Consider the following 24,079-nt stretch of genomic DNA (forward strand, 5'->3'; position numbering starts at 1 on the left):
CGACAGTGCAATATTCAAATAGTTCAAGTTTCCTGTGAAGGGAATCAATTGAGGGATGGATCAAGCGAGTATACAACTTAAAGTTCCAGTTTTCGGGTGTTCAGAACCACACGGAGTGCAGGATCGGTCGTGGGGAACTGGGGCACCCGTACGGTGCGGATTTCTGCATCTTCGCCTTGGCGGTCGATACTGTCAATGATCTTTTTACCCCCGCAGTTGGCGGGGTCAATGAGTGGGATAGGTTTCAGCAGGCTGCCAACACAGTTACTGTCTCAGTCAATGGCTGTAGATCGGATGGGGGTCCGCTATTGTCTGTTCGTCATGGAGAGCTCGTGGGCAGATGGTGCAGGAGGCAATCGCAGGGCCACTAGCAGGAGGGTACATACTCTCGGGCCTGGAGCTAAGGGCAACTCCGGTCGTGGAGTCGAAAGGATCCCTTGAGGTGATGGAGGTCATCCAGTAGTAGGGCGTTCTTCAGGCAGGATAGAGTCACATTAACACAAGTGCCGGTCCTCTACTACTGCGGTCTTTGGGAGATCTTCAGTGGCAGTGAGTCGCGCCAACACCAGTGTCAGTCCTCAACTGCAACTGTTCTTGTAGTTCTTTTGCAGCAGGGAGTTTGTTTACCAGTGTTGGTCCTCTCTGTGGCGGTTCTTGGCGTTTGTTTCTTCATGGACAGGTCCGCTGTCCGTGGGGGATTAGAGTCTTTGTCAAAGGCACCTGTCCTCCCAGGATTTCGGAGGTTGCTGGCTGCAATACGGGTCGCAGGTTCGCAGATGCTGGAGACAAGCCATTAGGGCTGGGCCAAGGCAGTTGTCGTTTTTAGTCTTCTCTGCAGGGTCGTTTTCTTGCTTTTTAGGTCATAGCAGAAGCGTTGGTCCGTTCTTGGGGAGCTCCCTAAATAGTAATTTTAGGAGGTGTTTTTAGGGGTTTAGCAGGTAGGGCCAATTGGCACCTTACTTGGCACTTTGGGCTGGACTGGGGGTCAAGATTGATTGGCATATGGCTGGGTCTGAACTGAGGCGATGAAGTGAGCTAAAGAACGATGGATTCAACCCAGATCTGGGGTGTGTGTGTGTGTGTCTGAAATGTTTTAGCACTCCGTTCATCCTCTCTGGGTGTTTGCTCTACACCCTCTATTATGCCACCCTCCTGGGGGGGGGGGGCAAAGGCCTAGCCCTGATTTGAGGGGTCCCCCCCATCTTCAAGATGGCGAGGACTGAAAGTTGTCCTTCAGCTCACTCCCCCCCCACCTTAGGGATGAGGTTGGCAGAGTTGGTCACACTTCCTAGGTTTTTTAATTTTCCAGCTGGTTTTCCTGCCCAAAGTAGGGGTGTAAACCAGTGGCCCTATTAAATCTCAAATAATGCAACTCCAGACAAACTCAACTGGTACACCAGCATTGAGCCACGTGATTCCATTATTCCATAACGTGTGACAATTTTTGGGGTGCAAATTTTTAATTACGTTTATGAACCAAAATTTGCACCAATTCTAATTCTACTATTGCCTGCATTTATTCTGCCAAAATGTCAGATTTGCACTGACAAATTTAAAGGTCCGTTGTGCAGGATCGGGCCACGTGAGTCCCAAAGGACAAGCGCCCTAAAATAAATAAGAAAACCTTCCCTGGACAATACTCAAAGTCAAAATCGCAAAGGTTTATTGAACATTAAGTTTTATTACAGAAGGCAAAAAGTAGCTAGTCCTATTCAGATCAGCACAAATAATGCATACAAATAAAGCCAATTGCAAAAGATCATTAAATGCGGGAATTAGCTATATCCAAATCTAGTTTAATAATGAGCTAGCTAAATCTACTCTGTTTGTAAGTCAAAAGAGAGTTTATTTATAACTGGATTATTATATCGAAGAACAGACTGCTTGGTATGAAATGCGTGGAAAGGTTATAAAGTCAGGTAAGTCCCACAACGGGACTGCTCTGTATGAAAGCAAATGAAAGTCTGTAAGCATAAATGAAATAAGAAAACTGTTGTGGAGTTTTCCTTCACGGAAGGGAGCCAAAAGGGCAAGTCAAAGGAAATTCTGGCACACGTCCCAGAAAGGGCACATTTTATAGCTTCAGAGATGGGAAAACGTATACACTCTACATGGTGTGACATGAAATCATAGTACTGTACCATAAAAAGATACCTGACATAAGCAAATCAATATTGTAGAAATTGTGCTCCATAAAATAAATTACTTTAGGAAACTCCTATATCGGCAATAACTATTAATCCCCTTTACCCTACAAACAAGGGAAATGCTATTGCACTGTTGGAGCAAACTAAACAATAGACCGTTTTAAAATGAATGCCAATACAATTGCGACCCGGGCAGTGTAATAGCCTTCATTTTTACAAGGTACGAGAACATCTCAACATGGTTACCTCCTAAGGCACACAGATAGATACAGTACAAGAAAGAAACCTAATTAAATATATCCTATTTGGACTATTTTATGACTAGGAAAAACACAGTAGAGAAACACGCATGTAGGCATGTAGGAAACTTGTTCCTGCAATTACAAAGGCACATTTTCTTCAGCAACCTTAAAGTCCGGATCAGTGCAAACAAGCAGAGGCCCAGTAAATTAAATTTATAGTCACGGTGTGCTAACTTTAATATATGTAAATGAGCAGTATTTTCTAATTACACAACTTGAATATATATGCTGATTAATCAACATATTGTCTCCTTTTAGGCAGGTGGAAGTACTGGACTTCTGATGGACTTAGCCGCCAATGAAAAAGCTGTTCATTCGGATTTCTTCAATGGTAAAGCATTTTTCTTTTATTTTTTTTTCTGCTAAAGGTTGGCAAACATAATCTGTTGAATCGAACAACTCAAAGGGTAGGTGGGTAGCTCCTGCCTGTGACTGACTCTCTTCACTGTGTGTTGTTAAGATGACAATTATTCTACTCAATTCTCACCATGAAATCCATGGTCATCTTGACTGTTTGAATGAAAAAACTGTAAATGCTGTGCAAATACTCTTGACATGTGCCAGAAAGATAGATCTGCTGGTTAGGGATTCTCTAACATCTATTTTGAGCTACAGGTCGTATTCGAATCCTGTCAAGACCAACTCAGCCTTTCATCCTTACACTGAGAAATGGCAAAGCTGTAATATGAAGCACTACCGACCAGAAATCTTTCCTGTGCAGTGCTAGTGCGGCCCAGTTAATGGATTTAAGCCACCGAAGATGGACCACAAGGAAGGGTGGAATCTTGAACTTAGCAAATCTTAACTCCTGTAAAGCTCAGTCATTGTGCCAGTCAGAGTGGACTCATTTGAGACTCCCAGCCAGCTAAATCTTAATACATCCGTGGTACCGCCAATGAATGTCTATTTTTTGCAGACCTTAAAACCGTTAACAGCTCTAAAAATGCAGCATGCACTCTGAAAATTGCCAGGTGACTATGATTTGCCAGACTGCATTGTAATCCTTCCCAAGCCACAGGGTGACTCAATGAACCAAAGGAGACATTGATGCATTTGGATCATCCTTTTAAGTCTATGTAGGTGGGGATAATATTTCCCTGTCTCACACTGTCGGGGTGTTTTTTGTCTTCATATCCTGCTCTCCTCTTTTTGGGTATGTTTTGAAGAACCTGGAGCTTTCGGAGGGTAGAGTTCATATGCTTAACAACTCCAGTCTCTGAACGAACCAGTTTTCAATTTCATGCATATCTCCTTAGAAGAGACACTCAAAATGTGGAGGATAGTGAAATCTATACAATCCTTACTCATCCTCTGAGTGGTTCCTAGACGATGTTCCTAATTTATTTGTGCCCTTTATTAATATCTTATTTGCCAAAGATGTGTTCCATACATGCAGAGGAACGCGGTTGTCCATTAAACATTTTTTAGAAAAAGGTAAATATCATGCCTAGTAATTAATGCTCTATTACAGAATTACCAGAAACTAGCAAGGTAAGTGATCTTCAAAAATACTTGCCTATATTTCAATTATTGACTGCAATTAATTTGGGGGTTGAGACTGCCCTTATGGATATTAGTGACAGACTGTTAGAGGTAGCAGATGAAGGTTGATGTTCGTGTAATCCTTCTCGACCTCTCCTCTGCCATTTCCATGTTGGGTTATTCATGTTAACCCACTATCACTTGTTGGCAGTATTCCCAATCTAGCCTTCTAATAGTTTAAATCCATTCTTATAGCTAGAGAACAAAAGATCAACTCTGGTCTTCTACGTAGGCCCCAGCCATGCTCCTTCAGGAGTACCTAAAGGCTCCCTCTTGATGGGGATTGTGTCACTTTTAAGGCACAAAATGTTGACTATTTAAGAAATGGCCTTAAAAATTAGTCCACATTAAAAAAATAAAAATACAGGAAGGTAGAGTGCATGTCAACACCATGTCTACTATCTTATGGTCAAGGGGTATAAGAATGGATTTCTACGTAAGCAAAGAGGATGCCAATACGAAGGAGGAAAAGTGACTACTGAGCATAATTTCTGAAGGCTGTGAGATTTTTTTTCCACAGAAGTGGAAAAGCATAAATTAACATATCTAATAACCTGACTCTAGGGTGAACTGCATCACAGTCTTGGTCCTGGAAGCGATTGGTAGCGCATTCAGCTTGAACGACTTAAGGAAGTTAGTTTACTGCAATCTACCTCTCGAGTGGCAAATACTTTGTTTCCTAACACAAGTTTAGAGCATTTGGCTTTCAGTGTAAATCTGGCAGGTACAGCCAGTGTCAAACAGACTGAGCAAAATTTTCGGAAGGAAACCATTCTTGGGACTTTTGGTGCTCAAGCTCACTTTTGGTGGAGGGCAGTAACTGTAAATCTGGAAAATCTCAATGTATATCCATATCAACATATCCCTATCATCACGTGTCTCCTGCGGAGAGGAAGTGAAGAACTCATCATCAATTGGAATCTCCCTAACGGGACCCTTGGGATGTAGGCAGGGAAGGATGGCTCAATGGGCTGGGGAGCAAAGCGAGGACCGGCATATAACTTATGGCAACTAACAAAAAAGTGTATCCGAGTAAATTTAGTAGGAAGAGGCTTATGCTCTAGGTTTCGAACACTTTTTTTTTTAAAGTTTCTGTCACCACTAGTGTAACCAGTTGCAGATCACTCATCTGCAGTGTGTGAAAAGAGGCAGGAAGTTGCAGAGAACAGAGGACTCGTCAGTGGAGGCAGAGATTTGAGAGCAGTGGAAGGTCTAAGTACTTTACCATTCCGTGGAGATTAATTATTGTGGTCTCTATCTACTTGCAATTTGGGGTGGAAATAGGTGCGAAACCCATGGGTTAACTCGAAAAGCAATACACTTCGGAGACATAGACAAGCCTAAATTAGGCGGGGGGCTAATTGTGTAGATGGCTTACAGTTTCCACAAAGAAACCAACAGTTATATTAAAAAACGATGTAAATAAAAAAATAAAAAATGAGTGGTCTTATTTTTTTACGCCAACAGCCGATTTAGAAAAGTAATGTAATGTCTGTCAGACGCTTCTATTCCCAGGGATATATAATGTGAGTTGGTTGCCAACAACTGAGCTGCAGCTTACTGTTATTTCATGTGTACTGACTATGCAACAATTAGTATAGTAAAATCTGTTGAATGAAAACTGTAAATGCAGGAAACCTCTGCATTCTTCAAAGGCGTCCAGTATACTGAGGTTAGGAATAGTAGTTATTTCTACAACTTTGACTTTGGGGTTAATCATACTATTTTGTGATTCAGAGACCACTTTGCAAAATGTGTTTATTCTTGCATACTGGCTTATGTTTAAAAGCGAAAAATGGAAAGGAATTCAGTCAATAATAGTAAATGTTCTACTATTATCTATCCCCCCCCCCCACACTTCTCCCTATATTATGTCTTATTAATTTGTAGAAAAGTTATGATGGTGGGATGCACTCCTCTGTTTATCCAAAGGTAATCCATATTAATCTTCGTCCTCAAAAAGTGCATGCTAACTGGAGAAATGTCTTGCCCAAATGACATTTGAAGTAAAAGCAATGAGATGTGGAGCGTACTACGCGCCACTTCCAGTCGCACTGCTGAATTGCGCATATACAGCGCCTATTCATATATTCAACCATTGTTCTCAAACAAATATAAACCATGTACTCCTTGGACGAATCATGTGTCAGTTCGTGTTTTGGTAAAGAGGTCTGGATGGGCACAACTTAAACATGGGAAACTAAGGAAATGGCACGATATTCCTGCGCGTGGATTAAGAACATGAGTTGGGAGAGAAAAAAATGAATGAAAAATATTGAGTACATGGATTATATTTGTTTGAGAACAATGGTTGAATATATGAATAGGCGCGGTATATGCGCAGTTCAGCAGTGCGACTGGAAGTGGCGCGTAGTACGCTCCACATCTCATTGCTTATTATTTTGTAGAGCACGGCTAATCACCCGTGGAGGCATCCATGAGTTGAATAGGGCAGACCTGATGGGGAAGGAGGTTATCATGCCTATTTCTTCTGGAAGAGCCATGTCTTGATGTTCCTTCGGAAGTCCATGAGGGAGGGGAAGGTTCTGAGGTGTTTTGGGAGGTTGTTCCAAGTCTTGACTGCAAAGTATGAGAAGGAGCGTCTTCTGTTTCTGGTCTTCTTGATGTGAGGGAGCTGTGCTCTTGCCTGGGACGCAGATCAAAGGTGTCTGGTGGGTTGGTAGAAGGTGAGGCAGTGAATGTGCTCCTCCACTTGTGTGGCTAAGTCTAGTGCCCGCAATATGTTGGGCCCCAAAACCTAACTTGGAGAACTCAAGTTTTTGCCATGAATGCTGACCCATTTTGGCGATGTGACTAGTTGTAGCATTTGGTCACAGGCTCGGCTATAACTTGGGGAAACATCCAAAAACATGTCTAAAAATTAGACGTCCAGGGGTTATATGTCTAAACAACTACTGCCTAAACCACGACTTCCTGAACCACGAAAGCTTTTCAACGAGCTATCCTAAACCACGACTTTTTTTTTTCGAACGACTTTTTAAACCACGAAAAGTATAACCTCGTCATTGGCCAATAGATGGCAGTATTGTAATAACAATACTTCAACGACATATTTTTTAATTGCTCATTACCCATTTCTTTGATAATTTATTCTCCTTTTTTTTTATATATAGTCATATTTTTTTTATACCTCACAAACTCCAAATTATTTTCAGCTGCATCCCTTCACTTTGGATTTGGGACACCTCTCCTTATTTCATCCTTTTAAACAACATGTTAAAGCTGAGCTGGCTGCTGATTAAACCACGGAGCCAGGGGTCATGGCTTCATCCCTTAATTCTGAAAACTTCAATGCTGAGAGCCCAAAATCTTTCAAGACGGATTTCCTATTGCAGAGCCTTTTAATCACGTCTGCCTGATCGTTTTGTAGCAAGTTTTTACGAGGTTTAAAATTGAAGACTGGAGCACGTTTTAATTAAATATTTCTGTCCCTTCACGGCGGATTTCTCGCACTTCAGGGACCAATGAAGGTTACTTGCCTTTGTTGTCTTTTCTGTCAGGACCTTTAATACACAGAGATGACTTCCTTTTGACTTAAAGTCGTGCGTGGGTAGCTTCGGGCCGAGATGAGTGACATAACACTCCAACACTGCCCAATCAAAGTGTAGTTGAGGGGTAGGGGGGCAGAGAGAAGTGATGGACTTCACATACCTCCCGGAAGTATGATTCTTCGTTGTAAAGGACGTTATTGAAAAGACGTGGTCGGGACTTCGTGGTTCAGGACTTCGTGGAATACGAATCTTCGTTGTTAAGAGTTCGTTGTTAAGGTAAGCAGTTGTTTGAACTTCGTTGTTTAGGATGTTTTCCCGTCCAGGGTGGTGTGGCTTGCGTTGATCGCATCCCGTTTTCTTACGCAGAATGCCATTCAAAACTCAAACTTTGATAAAATCATGCATTATTTCTGATGCAGACAATACGGCCACTGTTTTTATTGGTAAAAGTGTGAGAATGCTGGATGATGAGAATTGTGTGGATTCTGAAATTTTCCTCAGGAAAATGTGAGGTAAAGTTAGAGGTTGGCAGGGCAGTCTGGGTAAGACAACTTAGTGGGAACCACACAACACTTTGCCCGTCTCTTTAGATTTCCGAAATGCCCAGGATCTGTAGGTTTTCCTAGTTGCCAGCTTAATTATAGCACAAACAGTGCAGCCATTCACCATAACAAGTGAGAGAAAATTGGAGTTTACCACCTCCCTGCTAACCGATGACAACCTTATTCCCAAAAGAATCCAAATTAACTCTCGTGCCATGGGGATGGTCTAGACCCCTGGAAGGTGGCACAAACATCATTGAAGCTTTAGAGGTGGGGTTGCGGACTCCTGTCTTGACAGTCCCATCCTAGTCCATAGGCACTGGAAGTAGGGAAGGGGGGTTGGGGTTGCTGACAACACCCTCAAAATAACCATCCAGAAGTGAATGAGCAATAATCAGGGCTTTACATTTTGTTTTTATCTGGCCACATTTGCTGGGCATTCAAAGACAGAGGTCAAATGTAAGATTCTGTCTTCCATGGAGTTTGGTGTTTGCTTTTCTTTTTATGATTGCAAAGTGATAGGATTTATGTGACAATCTTGCACTGTACAGAAATGTGAAAAGGCTGTAGGATGTTATTTTTTTGTAGCACACAACAGAATGTAAATGAACTGTACAAATATTTCAGAATATATCAATTTAAAAACCGCAAATGAAGCACATTTTATTGTAATTCTGAAGTGTGGTGGAAACAAACCTTTTAATAGGATCAAAAATCATTACAGTATTAGGCAAATTAATGCTACCCATAGACACTTCCTCTGGGGTGGGGGCTCCACCTGAGTTGCAATTAAAAACATGCTTCCAATCTACATATTGTGGGGGCCTTGCAAAGCCAGACGTCCAGTCATATTACATGGCCTCGCACCTCCTCATCTTGAACTATTGGTCGTATGGAGATAGGGGCGAGCCTGCATGTGCAGTAAAACACTGACTGATGAGCAATATGTCACTACACACAATCCTTTATTGCGGCCCAATACTAAAAGTGCTTCCACTGGCAACTGCTACAATATTTAAGATCTGGAAACAATCGCTACATCAAATTGGATGGTTTGACCGACTTAAAAAGGAAGCGCCCCTCTGGCACAATGGTTTGCTCCCTTAGCTGTCGGGGCTGTCTGGCTTCTCCGGCTGGGAGGCTATTGGTATATCTATGTTTGGGGATGTTCTCATTGGTAGGACCTTAAAGTCTTTTCAGGAACTCCAACAGAAATAGGAAATGCCCAGATCGCAGTTTTATAAATATCTCCAATCCCGTCATGCCTTTTCCCCATACCTTACATGCCAGGAAATTTTACCCGAGTTCAACCCTATTAAGGCTGAAGTATTCATGTGAAAACTGGAGAGCATAAGATTACTAAGATATATTGAACACTAGTCCCAAATAGTCTCACCACACTGCGCAAGAAACGCAAATCTTGGCAGGAAGATCTGAGTCCCTTGAATGACGAGGACTGGGCCAAAGCACTGGAATCCCCACGGGGCGCGGCCATTGTAGCGCGATTGTGACTTATACAAGTTAAATACCGGCGTAAGGTATACTTTACTAGATATTGGCTCTGGCGCACTGGGCTAATTGACTCTCCTCTCTGCCTACAGTGCCAAACTACGGATGGTACCCTTATACATACAGTGTGGCAGTGCACATCGCTTTCTAAGTTCTGGCAGGGTATACGTACATGCATGTCAGATTTCTTTTGTGGTGGAATATCCAAACTCACCACAATTGATCATGCTCCACATCACTGATAGTACTGGAGGTAACGTATACAAATGGCACTTATTACTCCTTGGCCTAACACTGGTAAAAACAAGACCTAGCAAAGGCATCGAAAGACTCCTCCCCACCATCAGTGGGAGTATGGAACAAGCATTTACAATGCAATGGTTTCGCCTTTGGAAAAGTTAGAGCTATTGGCATTGTAAATGACAAATTTTGTATTTATGTGTTGGTTTTAAAAACAGATAAATAAACGGCATTGTCATTTACATTGCCATTAGCTTAATCTCTTGCAAATGTGAAACCTATTGTACCCTACGGATGAGCTCAGCAGACAGCAATTACTACCACACACACACACACCCAGAGCCAGCCACACACACCCAGAGACACACACACACACACACACACACCCAGAGCGCCACACACACACACACCCAGAGCCACACACACCCACCCAGAGCCACACACACCCACTTTGCTCTTCTGAAATGTTGGCATGTATGGTAGTGAGCTGTGTGTGTTGGAGTGTGTGTGGCGAACGCCAGGCGAAACCTAAAAACCATAATCCTTCAGTGCAGGAAGTGATGACTGTGAAGGCCCAGCCAATGGAAGCCCCAAGAAAGAACAGCGATCATACAGAGTGTAATTCAGGGTAGTAGTGAACCTGCTACGTTAAACGATGTTTTAGTGAGAGGCAGGCTATTCAAAGAGCACCTTAAGGACGACCAACACCCACACATTGGAAACGCAGAAAGGTGAGGCAGCTAAATAGTGCCAACCTAACACTGCTAATACATCAAGACACAAACATTGCGTTCTAGACGTAAGCTTTTCATAGCGATAAAAATTAGAAATGTATTACATTTTTAGAAAACAATACCCATCTGGCAGTGACTGTAGCCAACTATAAATCTAGAAGTCAGCATAGGTACTTAAGGCATAACACATGACAGTGAAGCCATTACTATTGTGTTGTTGATGTTGCATAATTTAAAGCACACTTTGGTAACGAAATAGGGGGAGAGCTATGGCGGGCTTGTGCGCAAGTACATATACCAATAAAGAGCGAGGTTTAATAAAAAAATTCCTGAAGTAAAACACGCATAGGTTACATTTGCAACCTCCACACTGAAGTCACCCATTCACATTTTTCTCGCTGAATACGGTTTTCAGCATCAACATGAACCCCATTCTCTCGGGGTTCCAATTCATTTATTGAGTAATAAGGCGGAGGGTGGTGGGGTGGTGGAGGGTTGGCATCCTTCTTATATCTTTTAAACCTTTCATTTTCTTGCTCTGGGTCAGATGACAAATGAGCACTGGTCCCCTAAAATGGGTGCCGACGTCACCATCTGCCCAGTTGATACACGGAGTTAATTGCCTTGCAGTACGAAATCGCGTGTTTTTCTATATCTATTAAATCCACAAGTTACTTACAATCTTTATTCCCAGCCATATATGCACAAAGACACGGATGCTTACCCTAACCAGTGCTTTAAGTGGGCCAGGTCCTGCCAGTGCGCAGCACCAGCAGTTCTAAAAAGAATGTGCCGAGATGGATGAGTCCCTACGGGGGCTCTTCATTTGTACCCTCAGGGTGTAAAAAACCGACAAAAAACCTTAACTCTGCAATAGTACAACCCCTCTCTGCCTTTGATGTAAGGTCAAAGAGCCTCGTTTTTTAGTTTTATATAGCGCCTACTTGGAGCTCTGTACATAAGCACCAGTTACATACACAAGAACATATTCATTTTTTAACCACATGACGTCATGCTCGAACCTGTTTTCTCAGCTCGAAGGTCGGGTGCTCATGACTTGCGCTACAACCTCTCCTACAAATGCAGGTAGCATTTTCATTACTCTATACAACGACGTGACCGTTGGTGCGTATTTTTGTTATGCAACTTATACCCATTGACAAAGCCAATAGTCCTGGCTTGGCGGCTTCTTGTAGGTGTAATGTTCCTTTTTGTGTTATACACACCCGGATGAATGGACAGAAGCAGCAAAGTAACAGTCGGGCACCAGATTTGTAGCTTGTGTTTTAAGCCACGCCCTTAAATATAGCGGCCACGTCCATTTGAGACACCCCCAGTTTTTTCAACTTACTTAAAACCCTGCTCATAACTAAGGTCCATAGAAAGGGTAAAAGTGTGCTAGCCAGGCTAAAAATTTGAACTTTCTAAGCCGTGATACCTTATATTGGCTAAGCTTAAATTAAAGTAAATATCTAGAAGAAGCTGTATCATAAACTCATCCTCCGTTAGATCACCGGACAGAAAGGCATGAAAATTGAGTATCTTGCAGGCTTGCAATAAAATGCAGGACACTCGCCTCCACCTGCTTCAAAATGTATTCTTGAATTTCAATTGAAGTTTTATACATTGTGGACCAGGTGTTCGCTGACGTCATGGACATTTACACACGTGAAGAGAATCCCCAATTGTACTGAGGCCAGAAAGGGAATTTACTACTGATGGTTGCTAGAAATAACACAAATCTCTCTTTCCCGACAGACGCAGACCCACAGCCCCTCCCGTCTAAGTGTACGTTTACCTGTTCTGAAAGTGTGTTGTGTGGAGAGGCTGTGGCGGAGTGTGGACTGTTAGTCGGGTTGTAACAAGGAGACAAGCGCCTGAAAATGAAACACGCGCCCGGGCAGGAGCGTCTTTAAAAGTTTTTTTCTTTTTTTTTTTTTAATGCATGATTTATATAGCGCGAGATCGACCCGAAGTTATTGGAGGGCTTTACGAGAGCACCTGTTACGTTACACAAGGCCAAGTTTCACTTTAAGCCCTCCTTAAGGCGCTTTGGTCGTAGAAAGAAGCGGTGCTGAGAGGCATAAAGTCGTCAATCGTATTTTATACCATCGCTGCCTCTAAAGTAGCACCCACCGATCATCTTGTAACAGTTTTTTTCTGGACCCGTCCCGTTGTACACTGTAAATTATACTAATCGTAATCATCGCGATACAAAGGAAGTTATACTGACATTGTCAGTGTCCAGATATATTGTCATTGGTGCAGGAAATGTGTGTAATCGGGTCCGGGGCGCTGGCAGTTGTTGCACCATGTAAACTCTATGTAGCACAACAGCTAACAGAGTTTTCTGTTTTTATGTAAATTTCAAGTAACATTTTAGGTGGTACGGTTTTGAGCGTGTGGTGGATGGTGAGTCTGTCATTGCATCCGGGCGCAGACAGGCCTTCCCACAGCAAACAAGTATTTACAAGTGGGGCCGGAGACACAGACAGCGGGAGGGGGAGGGCGGGAACGGGCATGCGGACAGCGGGAGGGGGGCGGGAACGGGCACACGGACAGCGGGAGGGGAGGGGAGCACTCACCAGGACTTCTTCCGGCATGTAAACTCACTTACCAGCCTCAGAAAGGTTGCGTAATTTTTAAGGAAGCTTCACAGGATTGAGTAAAAACTTCCCACACCCCTAAACAAATAGCGCCCTGGTTTTGCTTCACTTCTTTGATTTTGTGCCAACCCGACTTTTTACCTCGAGGGCTGTTGACGGCACCAGATTACCAAGGCGTCAGCGGATTGTTTTTTGCCAGAGCAGCATAGCAAGCACCTACGGGCACACAGACAGCGGGAGGGGGGCGGAACGGACAGCGGGAGGGGGGGGCAGGAACGGGCAACAAGACAGCGGGAGGGGGGCGGGAACGGACAGCGGGACATCGCGCAGCCCACCCCTGCAAAGGACACTTCCGAAATGGTGGAAAACAAAACTGTAAAAAAAAAAAAAAACGCCGCCCACCGCCGCATGACGATCGCAGGGGGGCGGGATGAGTAAAAATGGCCGGAACGCCCACAAATCTGCTCCGGCAATGACAGACAGATCTCCCTTCCAATGGCTAGCCTCCATTTATGGAGCTAGCCAATGGAAGAGAAGGCGGGACCAAAGCCAGTATTGTTCTAACATTAGATTTCGGCTGCGCAGCGGACGCCAGGCGAAACCTAAAAAGGGCCTTGATTTTGATATGGGGTTGGAATTACCATATATAAAGCACAAGGTTGCCCTCAAAAACACTTCAAGATTTGGAAGCGATGGGCAGAGTATCGGGGTCTGTATCTGGAGTCCATTCCAGTCGCATCATTAGAAAAACAATGGACAAAATTATCAATGTTGTGGGATAAATATGATTGTAAATGTTCTTCTGCTCGATCTGGGAGGTTATGTAAAACATGCACCCCGGATCTATACCAAATGTATGACACTACTGTTTATTGTTGCGGAAATATGTTTGATTACATTTGTTTTTCAATTGTTGTATTCGAATCAAAAAAGTGACATCATTAATGCTTCTATGTATATTCTACTATTTGGGAACCTGATCATTTTAGACCAGCTACAGCTGTCGACAATAACATTTGTTGTGAAAAAAAATCAATACAGTGGGTGATGCTGATTTCCACAGGTTGTTGGTGCGCTGTATAGTTTTGTCAGTAAAACTGTATGTCTGTGCAAATGTAATGGTAATTTCAATTGAAAATGTGTTTGCTGTAATTGCAGTGGACTGCCACAACATGCATACTCCACTCTACGAAACTTTACTCCACTGTATGCCCCACCACTCTGCCACTCTACTCTGAGTCTGCTCTACTCCGCCCTGTTCCACCTCACTCGATGCCACTCCACAACACTTTACCCCATGCTACACTACTTCACTCTGTACCAATCTACAACACTATACTCCACTCCACAACACTCTACTCCATAACACGCTTCTCCACTTTATTCTACAACACTATAGTCCACCCTACACTTTACACCACTCTACTCTATTCTACTCTACATCAGTCCACTCTAGCACACTCTATTCCATTCCACTTTACTCCAGGTTTCGCCACTCAATTCTACTCCACTCTACATCAGCCTAATCTATGATTCTAAAGTCCAGTCTGCAAGGCTTTACTCCAGTCTACTATACTGTACACCACTCCACTGAACGCCACAACACTCCAGGCCACTAACATTTAGCCATGCTGCACAGCATCCATGCTTGCTAAAACGCATTATCAAAGCCAGTAGCTCTCGCATAGGCAAGATCTATTGGCTTTGCCAATGCTTGTTTTTCTTTGTGACTGGCGTTATGTAATTGAACAGCATGGGATTTCCCCATATCCAGTGGTAGAGTGAAGATTCTCTCTGCATGACCAGTGAATTCTCAGTGTATGTCTTGGTGCCGCCTCTGGTCTAGATTTCCCTGCAGTAATTCACTTGTGCAGCAAGTATCCCATTCTGATCAAACTTTCTGCAGGACTGACTGTTAGTTGCGAAAAGGTGGGGGATAGAGTCATGTCAAAGACGAGTGGCCATACAAAATTCGTACTACACCCCAAGAGGCAGACCAGTGTGAATATTCCCAAACAATTACAGAACGGTGTCTTGTGACATTGAAAAATACATGGCTAAATGTTTATATACAAGGTAGGAGGAGGTGTTTTCTGTGTCGGAATTAATTAAAACCTTTACAATACCTTCAGCCTTCAGTACAAGCCATTGAATATGTTTTTCTTCTGGATTGATGACTGCTGAACAACTACCTTTTAGTTAAGTGTTTCGTTAACTGAGTAGACTACTAAGCGAACCTGGGAGCTCTTTTTTATGTAGTATAAGTAACCACAATTATTTGTAAGTATTTTGACCTTTTTAGACATAGAAAGTTAATGCTGTTTTTCATTTTTTTAATGATTTTTTTCATTATATTGAACATGTTTGTATTTGTTGAAGCTTTAATCAAAACCATAAGTAAAGGCTTGACTTGAACAGTGACGCTCAGTTGATTCACTTGTTTTCACACTGACCATCATGTCAGTGGCTGTTCCTCCGCCAAGGCGAAAGCAGGTCGCCCCACTGCTTCACAGCAGTGTAATTAAAGGAAAATGATAATAATTTGATGTTATTATCAATGTATTGGTTCCTGCTGTGGCAGCTTTAGGGGGCAGGGCGAGGCTGCCCCGCTCTGCTCACAGAGCAGGGGGAGGAGTGGTGGGCACACTGTAATTGCGCATTAATGTTTTGCCAGCAGACTTGGGCCAGCCAGACAGTCATGCACACTTTGCTTGTTCTCCACCCAGGCTGTATTACAACAATCAATAAAGTAACAGCACCAAAATCTGTTTCCTACCTATATACAAACTGTAGGATATTGAATTATTTGTTGAGCAGAATGTGAGGCTAGCACAAGTAATGGGTCCACAATTTCCCCTTACTGGGGACCAAGCACCTCATTGTAGCACTTGACACTCCCGGGGTAGCAGAGCAGTCCAAGGCATACCCAGGAAGGTGGTGTGGGCTATTTAGCACTGGCACGGATTAACAGCACTCGATAAATGATTGAGTCAGTGCTTTTTTCTTTAGAAAAACGAAAAGTAAATTTGTTACACACTCTACTAAATACTGTGCATTAATTTTTAAACATATACAGAAAGCAGATCAACAATACCTTTGGTTACGTTATAAAATCACATTTGACCTAAAATGATCATGACCCTGAAAATCACAGTGCCCCCCCACCTATACCAGACAACACATCAAAATATAAGGGGGTATCACTTTTGATAAAACAGGCCTATTGGCTTTATCAAGGGTTCGCCATATTACAAGAACAAACCACATGTTAAAAACGCCATTATTTTGTGCATAAATTCAATAATCAATAACAAATGCAGGGTATTTATGTGGTGTCCGCCCACTGCCCCCAGACACAGGCATGGGGAGCAGGGACAAGGCCATCTCTACTTGGTAGAGGGGGCACAACGGCACTCTACCTACCTCTTTGCGTCTGTCCCTGAGGCAATGTTGCCACACACATGCCCCCTCATGGGAAATAGATTATTGAATTGTGCGCCGGGCCCTGACGAACCCCATGGGGTATTTTTGGCACGTGCAGTGGGTTTCCACATGCTCTCTTTCCCCAGAAATGGTCTGAGATCATAATACTTCAAAAGACCATAACTCAGGCCCTATTGGTCCGCTTTGTATGATCTTGGGCTCGTTTTACTCCTCGTGGCATGCTCTAACCGCCAGAACGCCTTCTAGTCTAAACAACGGTGTACCTTTCAGGGAGCTGGTTCCACTGACTCTCTGCACCAACTTCCCTACTGGTCTTTGTCTCTATGCGTAGAAGTCCAGCGCCTTCCCCATCTGGCCCTTAGGGGCTGTAAGGGGGCTAGCTCACCTAACCCTTGGAAAGACCCACTGGTCCTGGGTCAACTGGGGGCCGAGACCTTGGTTCTTTTGGGCATCACTGGGTATCTCCTTCTAATTTTAATGGCTGTCGCAGTCCCAGGTTCCAGCAGCGAAAAGCACTAACAGCCCTTTCTCCCCCCTTAGGCAGGTTTTTTTTTAAAGGGGGTGGAAGGTTCTATGAGCCAGGCACCCCTGTCCAATTCTAGAGTGGCATGTTACCTCTGCCCCAACCCTCCTGCCCTGCAGGCTGGGACAGTTTAAGATGGCATCATCCAGGAGTCATTTGTCACGTCTGTCTTGGGCACTCAGATCTTGCATTCGAGGACATCATTGCCAGGGCCTTTCCCACCGAAACTTCAAAGAGGAGCCCCTTTCTGTTTTGATTCATTTGTTTGGGCTTCCTCCTCTGTTCAGTGGGTCTGGGCTATCCACAGCCCTGGTACAGTGCAACAGGTAATTAACAGCACCAGATTTTCATCCCCACCATTTCCTCCTCAGGAGCAAAGGGAAGCCCTGTTAATTATTCCTTTTGTGTGGAGCTGATGTTTGTTTACTCTATTTCAAAGACATTTAATTAATTTGGCTCAGCAGGTTAACAAAAGGCCTGGCCTCTGATCCTGACCTGAACCAGAGAAATGTGACAATTCTGGATGACCTATAAGGTGTAAATGTATGGTCTTGGGACATATAGATATGAACTGGGCCACATTTTCCACCCCAGTTTCATACCTTACAGGACTTTGGAAGACTAAAGGAAACACAGCTGCACCCCAAGGCAGATTTCCCCTTTGTATGTAATAAAGTGTTAATGCAGACAAAGCAGTTAATGACAGGGACTTATAAGTGCCCACTAATATTACAAGGCCTATCCAAGGTCAATATCTGACCTTGCAGAGTCCGCTCTGCCCCAGACTACCTATGCACTGTTACCAGGCTGTGCATAACAATAGTCTCACACAAGCAGTTCGTACACATGTGCACATCTTCACATATACGATTCAGAAAAGGGGGTGGTGATGGACGAGTATCTGAATTAGGCAGAACGCTCCTACCCAGTCCAAAGATCAGGGCTTGATCCATCACCGTTTTTTAGCTCACTGCACCATCCCAGCTCAGAACCTGGCTACATGCAAATTAGTCTGTCCCTGGCCCAGTGCATCATGGGAACAGGGCAGACCAAACTACCAAGCCAATTCTTATACTGGGAAGGAAACAAGCTTCCGGGGACCGGTTTCTGGCATTTCAGCCGTCTTCGGCCCGGCTTGCTTGAATCCTGATGGTGCAGTGAGCAAGGGACTCACATCTGAGTATACCCTTCCACGCTTATGGTGGACAAAACGATTCAGAAAAGGGGGTGGTGATGGACAGAGTATCTGAATTAAGCAGAACACTCCTACCCAGTCCAAAGATCAGGGCTTGATCCATCACCGTTTTTTAGCTCACTGCACCATCCCAGCTCAGAACCTGGCTACATGCAAATTAGTCTGTCCCTGGCCCAGTGCATCATGGGAACAGGGCAGACCAGACTACCAAGCCAATTCTTATACTGGGAAGGAAACAAGCTTCCGGTGACCGGTTTCTGGCATTTCAGCCGTCTTCGGCCCGGCTTGCTTGAATCCTGATGGTGCAGTGAGCAAGTAATTCAGACACTCTGTTCATCACCACCCCCTTTTCTGAATCGTTTTGGCCACTATAGGTGTGGCAGGGTATACTCAGACATGAGTCCCTTTCTCACTGCACCATCAGGATTCAAGCAAGCCGGGCCGAAGACGGCTGAAATGCCAGAAACCGGTCCCCGGTAGCTTTTCTCCTTTCTGGTGAAGAATTGGCTTGGTAGTTTAGTCTGCCCTGTTCCCATGATGCACTGGGCCAGGGACAGACTGATTTGCATATAGCCAGGTTCTAAGCTGGGATGGGGCAGTGAGATAAGTAACGGTGATGGATCAAGCCCTGATCTTTGGACTGGGTAAGAGTGGTCTGCTTAATTCAGACACTCTGTTCATCACCACCCCCTTTTCTGAATCATCTTCACATATAAGCAGCCAAGTGCCCTTGTCTTGCTGTGTCGCAGCAGCCTTATCTTAAACAGCGGACATTGGCGGTAAACACACGCCGTCCATTTGCCGTGTGATTACAATTGGTGAGACACATGAAGCCCTCTTAATCCATTGGTCTGCTGGAGTGTCATTCATATTTTGTGTCCGCCCACCACAGCATCTGGCACAGGGTCAGCCAACTTCAACCATTGGCTTACCCAACTGTGAGTGACTGCATTCTGCTCTTGCACAATATGCAGATCAGCACATCCAGTCGCAGGGAATGCTGGTACAGTGTGTGCTTTTGTATAAACGTATATCCGCTTTTAGGCAGTACTTGTTTTCATGCAATAGGTGCCTTCATACAGAAACTATTATAAAAAAAAGCAATGGCAAAGCCAAACGTTCAGCCAACTCCAGAACCACGCCGCCCTTCCCCACAGCCCCCCCCCCCCCCCCCATCCCCGTCTCAACAAAGTGTTTTGGTAATTAATTTTGGAGCTACTTGTTGTCTTCACCAAAGATGGGGAAATTGTAGCACTAACAAGGGTGTATTCAGAGAATCTATCGTCCAGAAGCGCATTGAATGTAATTGCATGGACATCCTAAGCTCTGGTGCTCGACTCAAGAGAAGTGGGAATTAGTGTTCAGCATCAACTGCATTGTACCTTAGTGTTACATCCGTTCATTCTCTTTAAATGCTCTACAATACTGTTATTGTTTTCCATTCCATTTTAGGTGAAATAAACATGTAGCATTGTCTCCTAATGTTGACCGTCTTGATACAAGTAGTAAGAAACCGCTTCTAAACCATTTTTAAAGTGACTTGTTTTTTCTTTGCAGAATTTGAAGACCTTTATGATGATGATGATATCCAGTGACCTAGTTCGTGCAATGATCAACAGTGTTCCGGGAACGTGATGTTTTACACATGGGTGCCTAGTAAACTACCATGAACGTTAGGTTTTGTTGGTCACTTGGCCTCAAACGGGCACGTTTTGTCTTTGCTTAGTAAGTCCAAAAATATCTTTCTGTTAACACTCTCCCATTAAAACTCCTCGTGGATGCTTCCTCAGATTGACCTGTCTGGCATATGTAAAATAAATAAGAACTTCAACTTCAGTGTCTGGTACTTTCCTTCTCTGTATGAAGCGCATCATCTGCATTCAGACCTTATTCATTTTATTATTGCGTCTTTCACACTTTTCTAAGTAAAGGCTTCTTGCTTACAAAATAACAGGGATCCTTTCAAAGGGATTCAAGGTTCTGGACTGTTCCATGATTTATGCACAATTTTTTTGTGTTGCATGCTGAAAAAGGACTTAAGGGTATGGTGAAAGTGGGCTTTATCAATCTAAATTTCTTACGCCCAATATGCAATTTATGTTAGTTCTTTTCACACGCTAGCCCTTATTTATAAGAATACTTTCTTGGAGATGGAGAACATTCCTAGTTGGTAGAGTTTTAATTTGGCCTACCAGTTTTCCGTGCGTCTCTCATTGATTGGCTGTTCAATAGTTGTCCAGATACCTAGGGACTGTGAGCCTTCTCTGTCCTAAATAATCTACTTCTATAAGTAAATTTGAATGTGCCACCACCAGGCGCTTGTTTCGGAGAAAAGGGTAATGTTGGAACCGGCACTGTCTGGTTTGCCGAAGGGATGCCACAGCCAAGCAGAAGACACCGCTCCCGTCAAGGGCAGGTGATTACACACTGTGCAACCCCTGCTCACCCTTGGGTAGCTTGGCACTGAGCTGTCAGGCGTCCTTAAAAAGCAATGTGTAAAGTAAGAGCACAGTATGCACATACAATAAATGTTCCGCACTACACAAAAGAGACTTCACACTTGATGCCGAGAAATGTCACTTATATTCAACACACATTAAACAGCGTGACTTGAAGATCATGGAATCTTGTGCATGAATCATACTTGGCAATATTACTAGCAGTACTAGACCCAGTTCATGTTGATCAGATCTCGATAATATGCACATATGGGAAAAGTCAGATTGCAATTCTCCCCCACAGCACCGTTATGTGGTGTGACACGTTTTTAGCCCCAGGCCACCCTCACAATCCCAATAATGCTATGTGACAAGGCTATAGGGTGCACCCTGGGTTACAACAATATCAGTAATATGTACACAGAGTTATAACACTTTTAGCGGCACCTCGGAATGAGGCCACGCAGGTTAACCCAATGTTGAGAGGTAAAGTGCTTTTGGCACTAGAACCACATATAAACCAGCACTGCGGACCAGAGTCATGAAGCACCAGCGGTTCACAGACGGTCACACCCACACACTCACTTTACACTGCTACGGAATATGACAGGTACCAGCCTGGTCCGTATGTGCACTTTCACTCACATTTGCACTCTGCACTCTCATGCTGTGCCACTGATGCCAAACTGGTCAGTAGGCAACACTCGCAGACCCCGTAGCTCCAAACCTCCCAGCACACTCGTGTTCACCCTCACTGTCCCAGACACCCTGGATGAAAGTTCACCAGCCCCTCTCTCTGGACATAAGGCCACTCCTGGCTGAGATCACACTTCGTCTGGGTCCCCGGGAAGCAGGTGGGGATATACAGTAAGCATAAATAAGAGGTAGACGTAAACAAAGTGGGTCGTGGTGCCGCTCAGGAAATTCACCAAAAAGTTGTGAAGCAGAAACGGGCTAAGAGCAACAATTTGTTACAGAGGTCCACCAGTGCCTTCTGGCTCCAGCCCAGTACTGCGAAGCACAGGGAGGGGCGCAGTTTTTTTACCTGTTCCCAAACCTTCACAGAAGCGTCCCTCTAGTCTAGTCCATTCCTCTCACTCCTACCTGTCACCCCAAAATCTTCTGAAGGGCTAGATGGGGGTGAGGGCAGTTGGTCCACCGAGATTGGCCAGTGAGGGAACAAGTAGTGAATGGGGAGCCTCTGCTTGAGGAGGCACCCCGTCAGTTACACATTGATTTGGGTTGTGCCCCAACAATCTGGACACATAGTCTGGTCCACAGCAAGATAAGTTGCACATAACACTTCAGGTTACACAAAGTACAGTTGCTATTCTGACCTCCCTGGAGATGAGGCAGTAGGTCCGGCACACCTTGATGCCGGTTGCACTAGAAGGTCCCACTCACAGGCGCAAGTTCAGCAATGTCTCACGAGGTAAAATGAGACTGCAATGGATGCGTCCCACACAAGAGGGTCGCAACCTGGCAATCAGACACCGTAGGCAATGAGTATGCAGTTGGCGTTGTCCATAAGAGAAATGCACCACAGTCAACCAAGCGGGCCATGTTGAATCCAGCAACCGGTGAATCCGCTCACCACCAACAAGACGATTATGCATGCCAAGGTCCCTGCAGTACAGAAACCACTTCACTGTAGATGCGGGCAACTTCTTGACCTCCGCACTAGGCCCGATTCTGTAGTTCCAAGCTCACACCGCACTGTCCAGCTTTCAGCAGGCGATGTGGGCACCTAGAGGGCACCGCTCTCCAGATGTCACCGGTAGATGGTGTGGGCCCCTCGTAGGAGATTTGTGATATCCCTGAGACCTCTGAGAGAACAGGAGTCCTTGGGAGCCCACGTCAGGATGCCACTGGTCAGCTGGGTGTTCGCCTAAACCAGCCACTCTTCAGGAAGGCACACGGGCACAGGCAGTTATCCTCCTCATTGACAACAAAGTCTTCAGGCAATGTGCACCACACCGTCCAGGTTCTACTGTCCTGAGCCCCCACAAGCAGATCACTCCTCATGGTGAGGTGGCACTTGGTATTTGTATCCCATTGGGCCTTTAAAGTTGGGGGAAGGTTCAAAGGGCATTCCTTTGAACCACAGATGTGTCCCCTAAATGTTCGTCCTGTGTGCTATATGTCGTAGAATGCAGAGCTCTATCTTTATGGGGCCATGATCTGGCCCCAGAGGCCAGGTGTCACAATCGCTGCCCTCCATATATTCTGCCAGGCCCGCACATGGCAAAGGTCAGATATTTCATTTGCACTCCCAATGGTTTATGGGCGGTGCTGGGGAATGCCCAAATGTGCTCCCACGGGCTCCGGTGTTGACCGGCGCCAGATACCATAGCACACAGTTTGATGCATGAAAACGTCCACTTTCCTTAAGTTGTATTTTCACACAAGATATGTTAAGCCCACTGTTGCCATTGGAATGGGTTTGGCCTAGCGATTTCATTGATAGGAAACATCATGAGGCTGAACCACTTCAATCTCTTATTGCAGTTTGCGATATCAGCGACCCCTTTCCCATGCTAACTTAAGAGAAGAGCAAGCCTCCTCGGTAGGGGAACCCTTGTAGTCTTCCTTCCAATCTTGGTAGCGAACACCCATAGGTTAATGCCCAGCCCTTCACCTTCCATCCTAGTGGTTGCCAAAGACCTCCTCCGGATGTACTGTGCCTGCTACAGGCCAGCTGGAGTACGCGTGTAAGGGCGCTCCCACAGACCTGTTGTGGCAGGTCAGGCGTAAGTTTGAAACGTGCAGTCCATACAAGTGCGCACACCGGTCTGCCAGAGCAGGTCGGACACGTGGGTTTACCATACTCGTGTACCCAGGCCACAATGGTTGGCCTGACCTACATTTACAAACATCATGTCCGCACCACTTCCTAACATGTTCAGGAAGGGTGCCTGCATTTTCACACTGCAGTACAGTGGGAAGGGCCTACAACCTTAAGGCTCCACACAAGAAAGAGCAGGCACACTGACTTGCCGTAGCAGGTGTCCAGGACACCCGTGGTGTCTGTGCGATATCCAGCTTTCAATTGTTGGTCTGGACTCACGCTAGGCAGTTCTATGGTGCCACTGCACACGAGCTCATCATGGCTGGGTGGTGGTGTGGGTCTCGAAACATCATTAGTGCAAGGGCTCAGGCCGGCCAGCACTAGCAGGCCAGTCCCCATCTAAGCACAACTTTGGTGCTAGCAAACCTTCGCTTGTCATGACAGGCTGACGATCCGTTTCACCCCCACAGCTAAGAGTCGCTTCCTACAGGATGTAGGAAGGGTGTGCTCCCTTCCACACTGCACCCACAGTGAGGAAAGACTTCAACCATAGGGCC

The 24,079-nt window shown here is 44.8% G+C and overlaps 1 protein-coding gene across 1 annotated transcript in view; it reads left to right on the top strand.

The window, feature by feature from the left end:
- Positions 1-20,132, top strand: part of COPS9 (COP9 signalosome subunit 9) — a 56,122-nt gene extending 35,990 nt beyond the window's left edge. Inside the window, exons 2-3 of the mRNA XM_086944835.1 lie at positions 2,708-2,780; positions 19,854-20,132. Coding sequence (XP_086800961.1) covers positions 2,708-2,780; positions 19,854-19,891 — 111 coding nt within the window. The 3' untranslated portion in view covers positions 19,892-20,132. The remainder of the gene's footprint in view (positions 1-2,707; positions 2,781-19,853) is intronic.
- The last annotated feature ends 3,947 nt before the right edge of the window (positions 20,133-24,079 follow it).

The sequence above is a fragment of the Lissotriton vulgaris genome, chromosome 11 (genome assembly GCF_964263255.1).
Source record: "Lissotriton vulgaris chromosome 11, aLisVul1.2, whole genome shotgun sequence".
NCBI lineage: Eukaryota > Metazoa > Chordata > Amphibia > Caudata > Salamandridae > Lissotriton > Lissotriton vulgaris.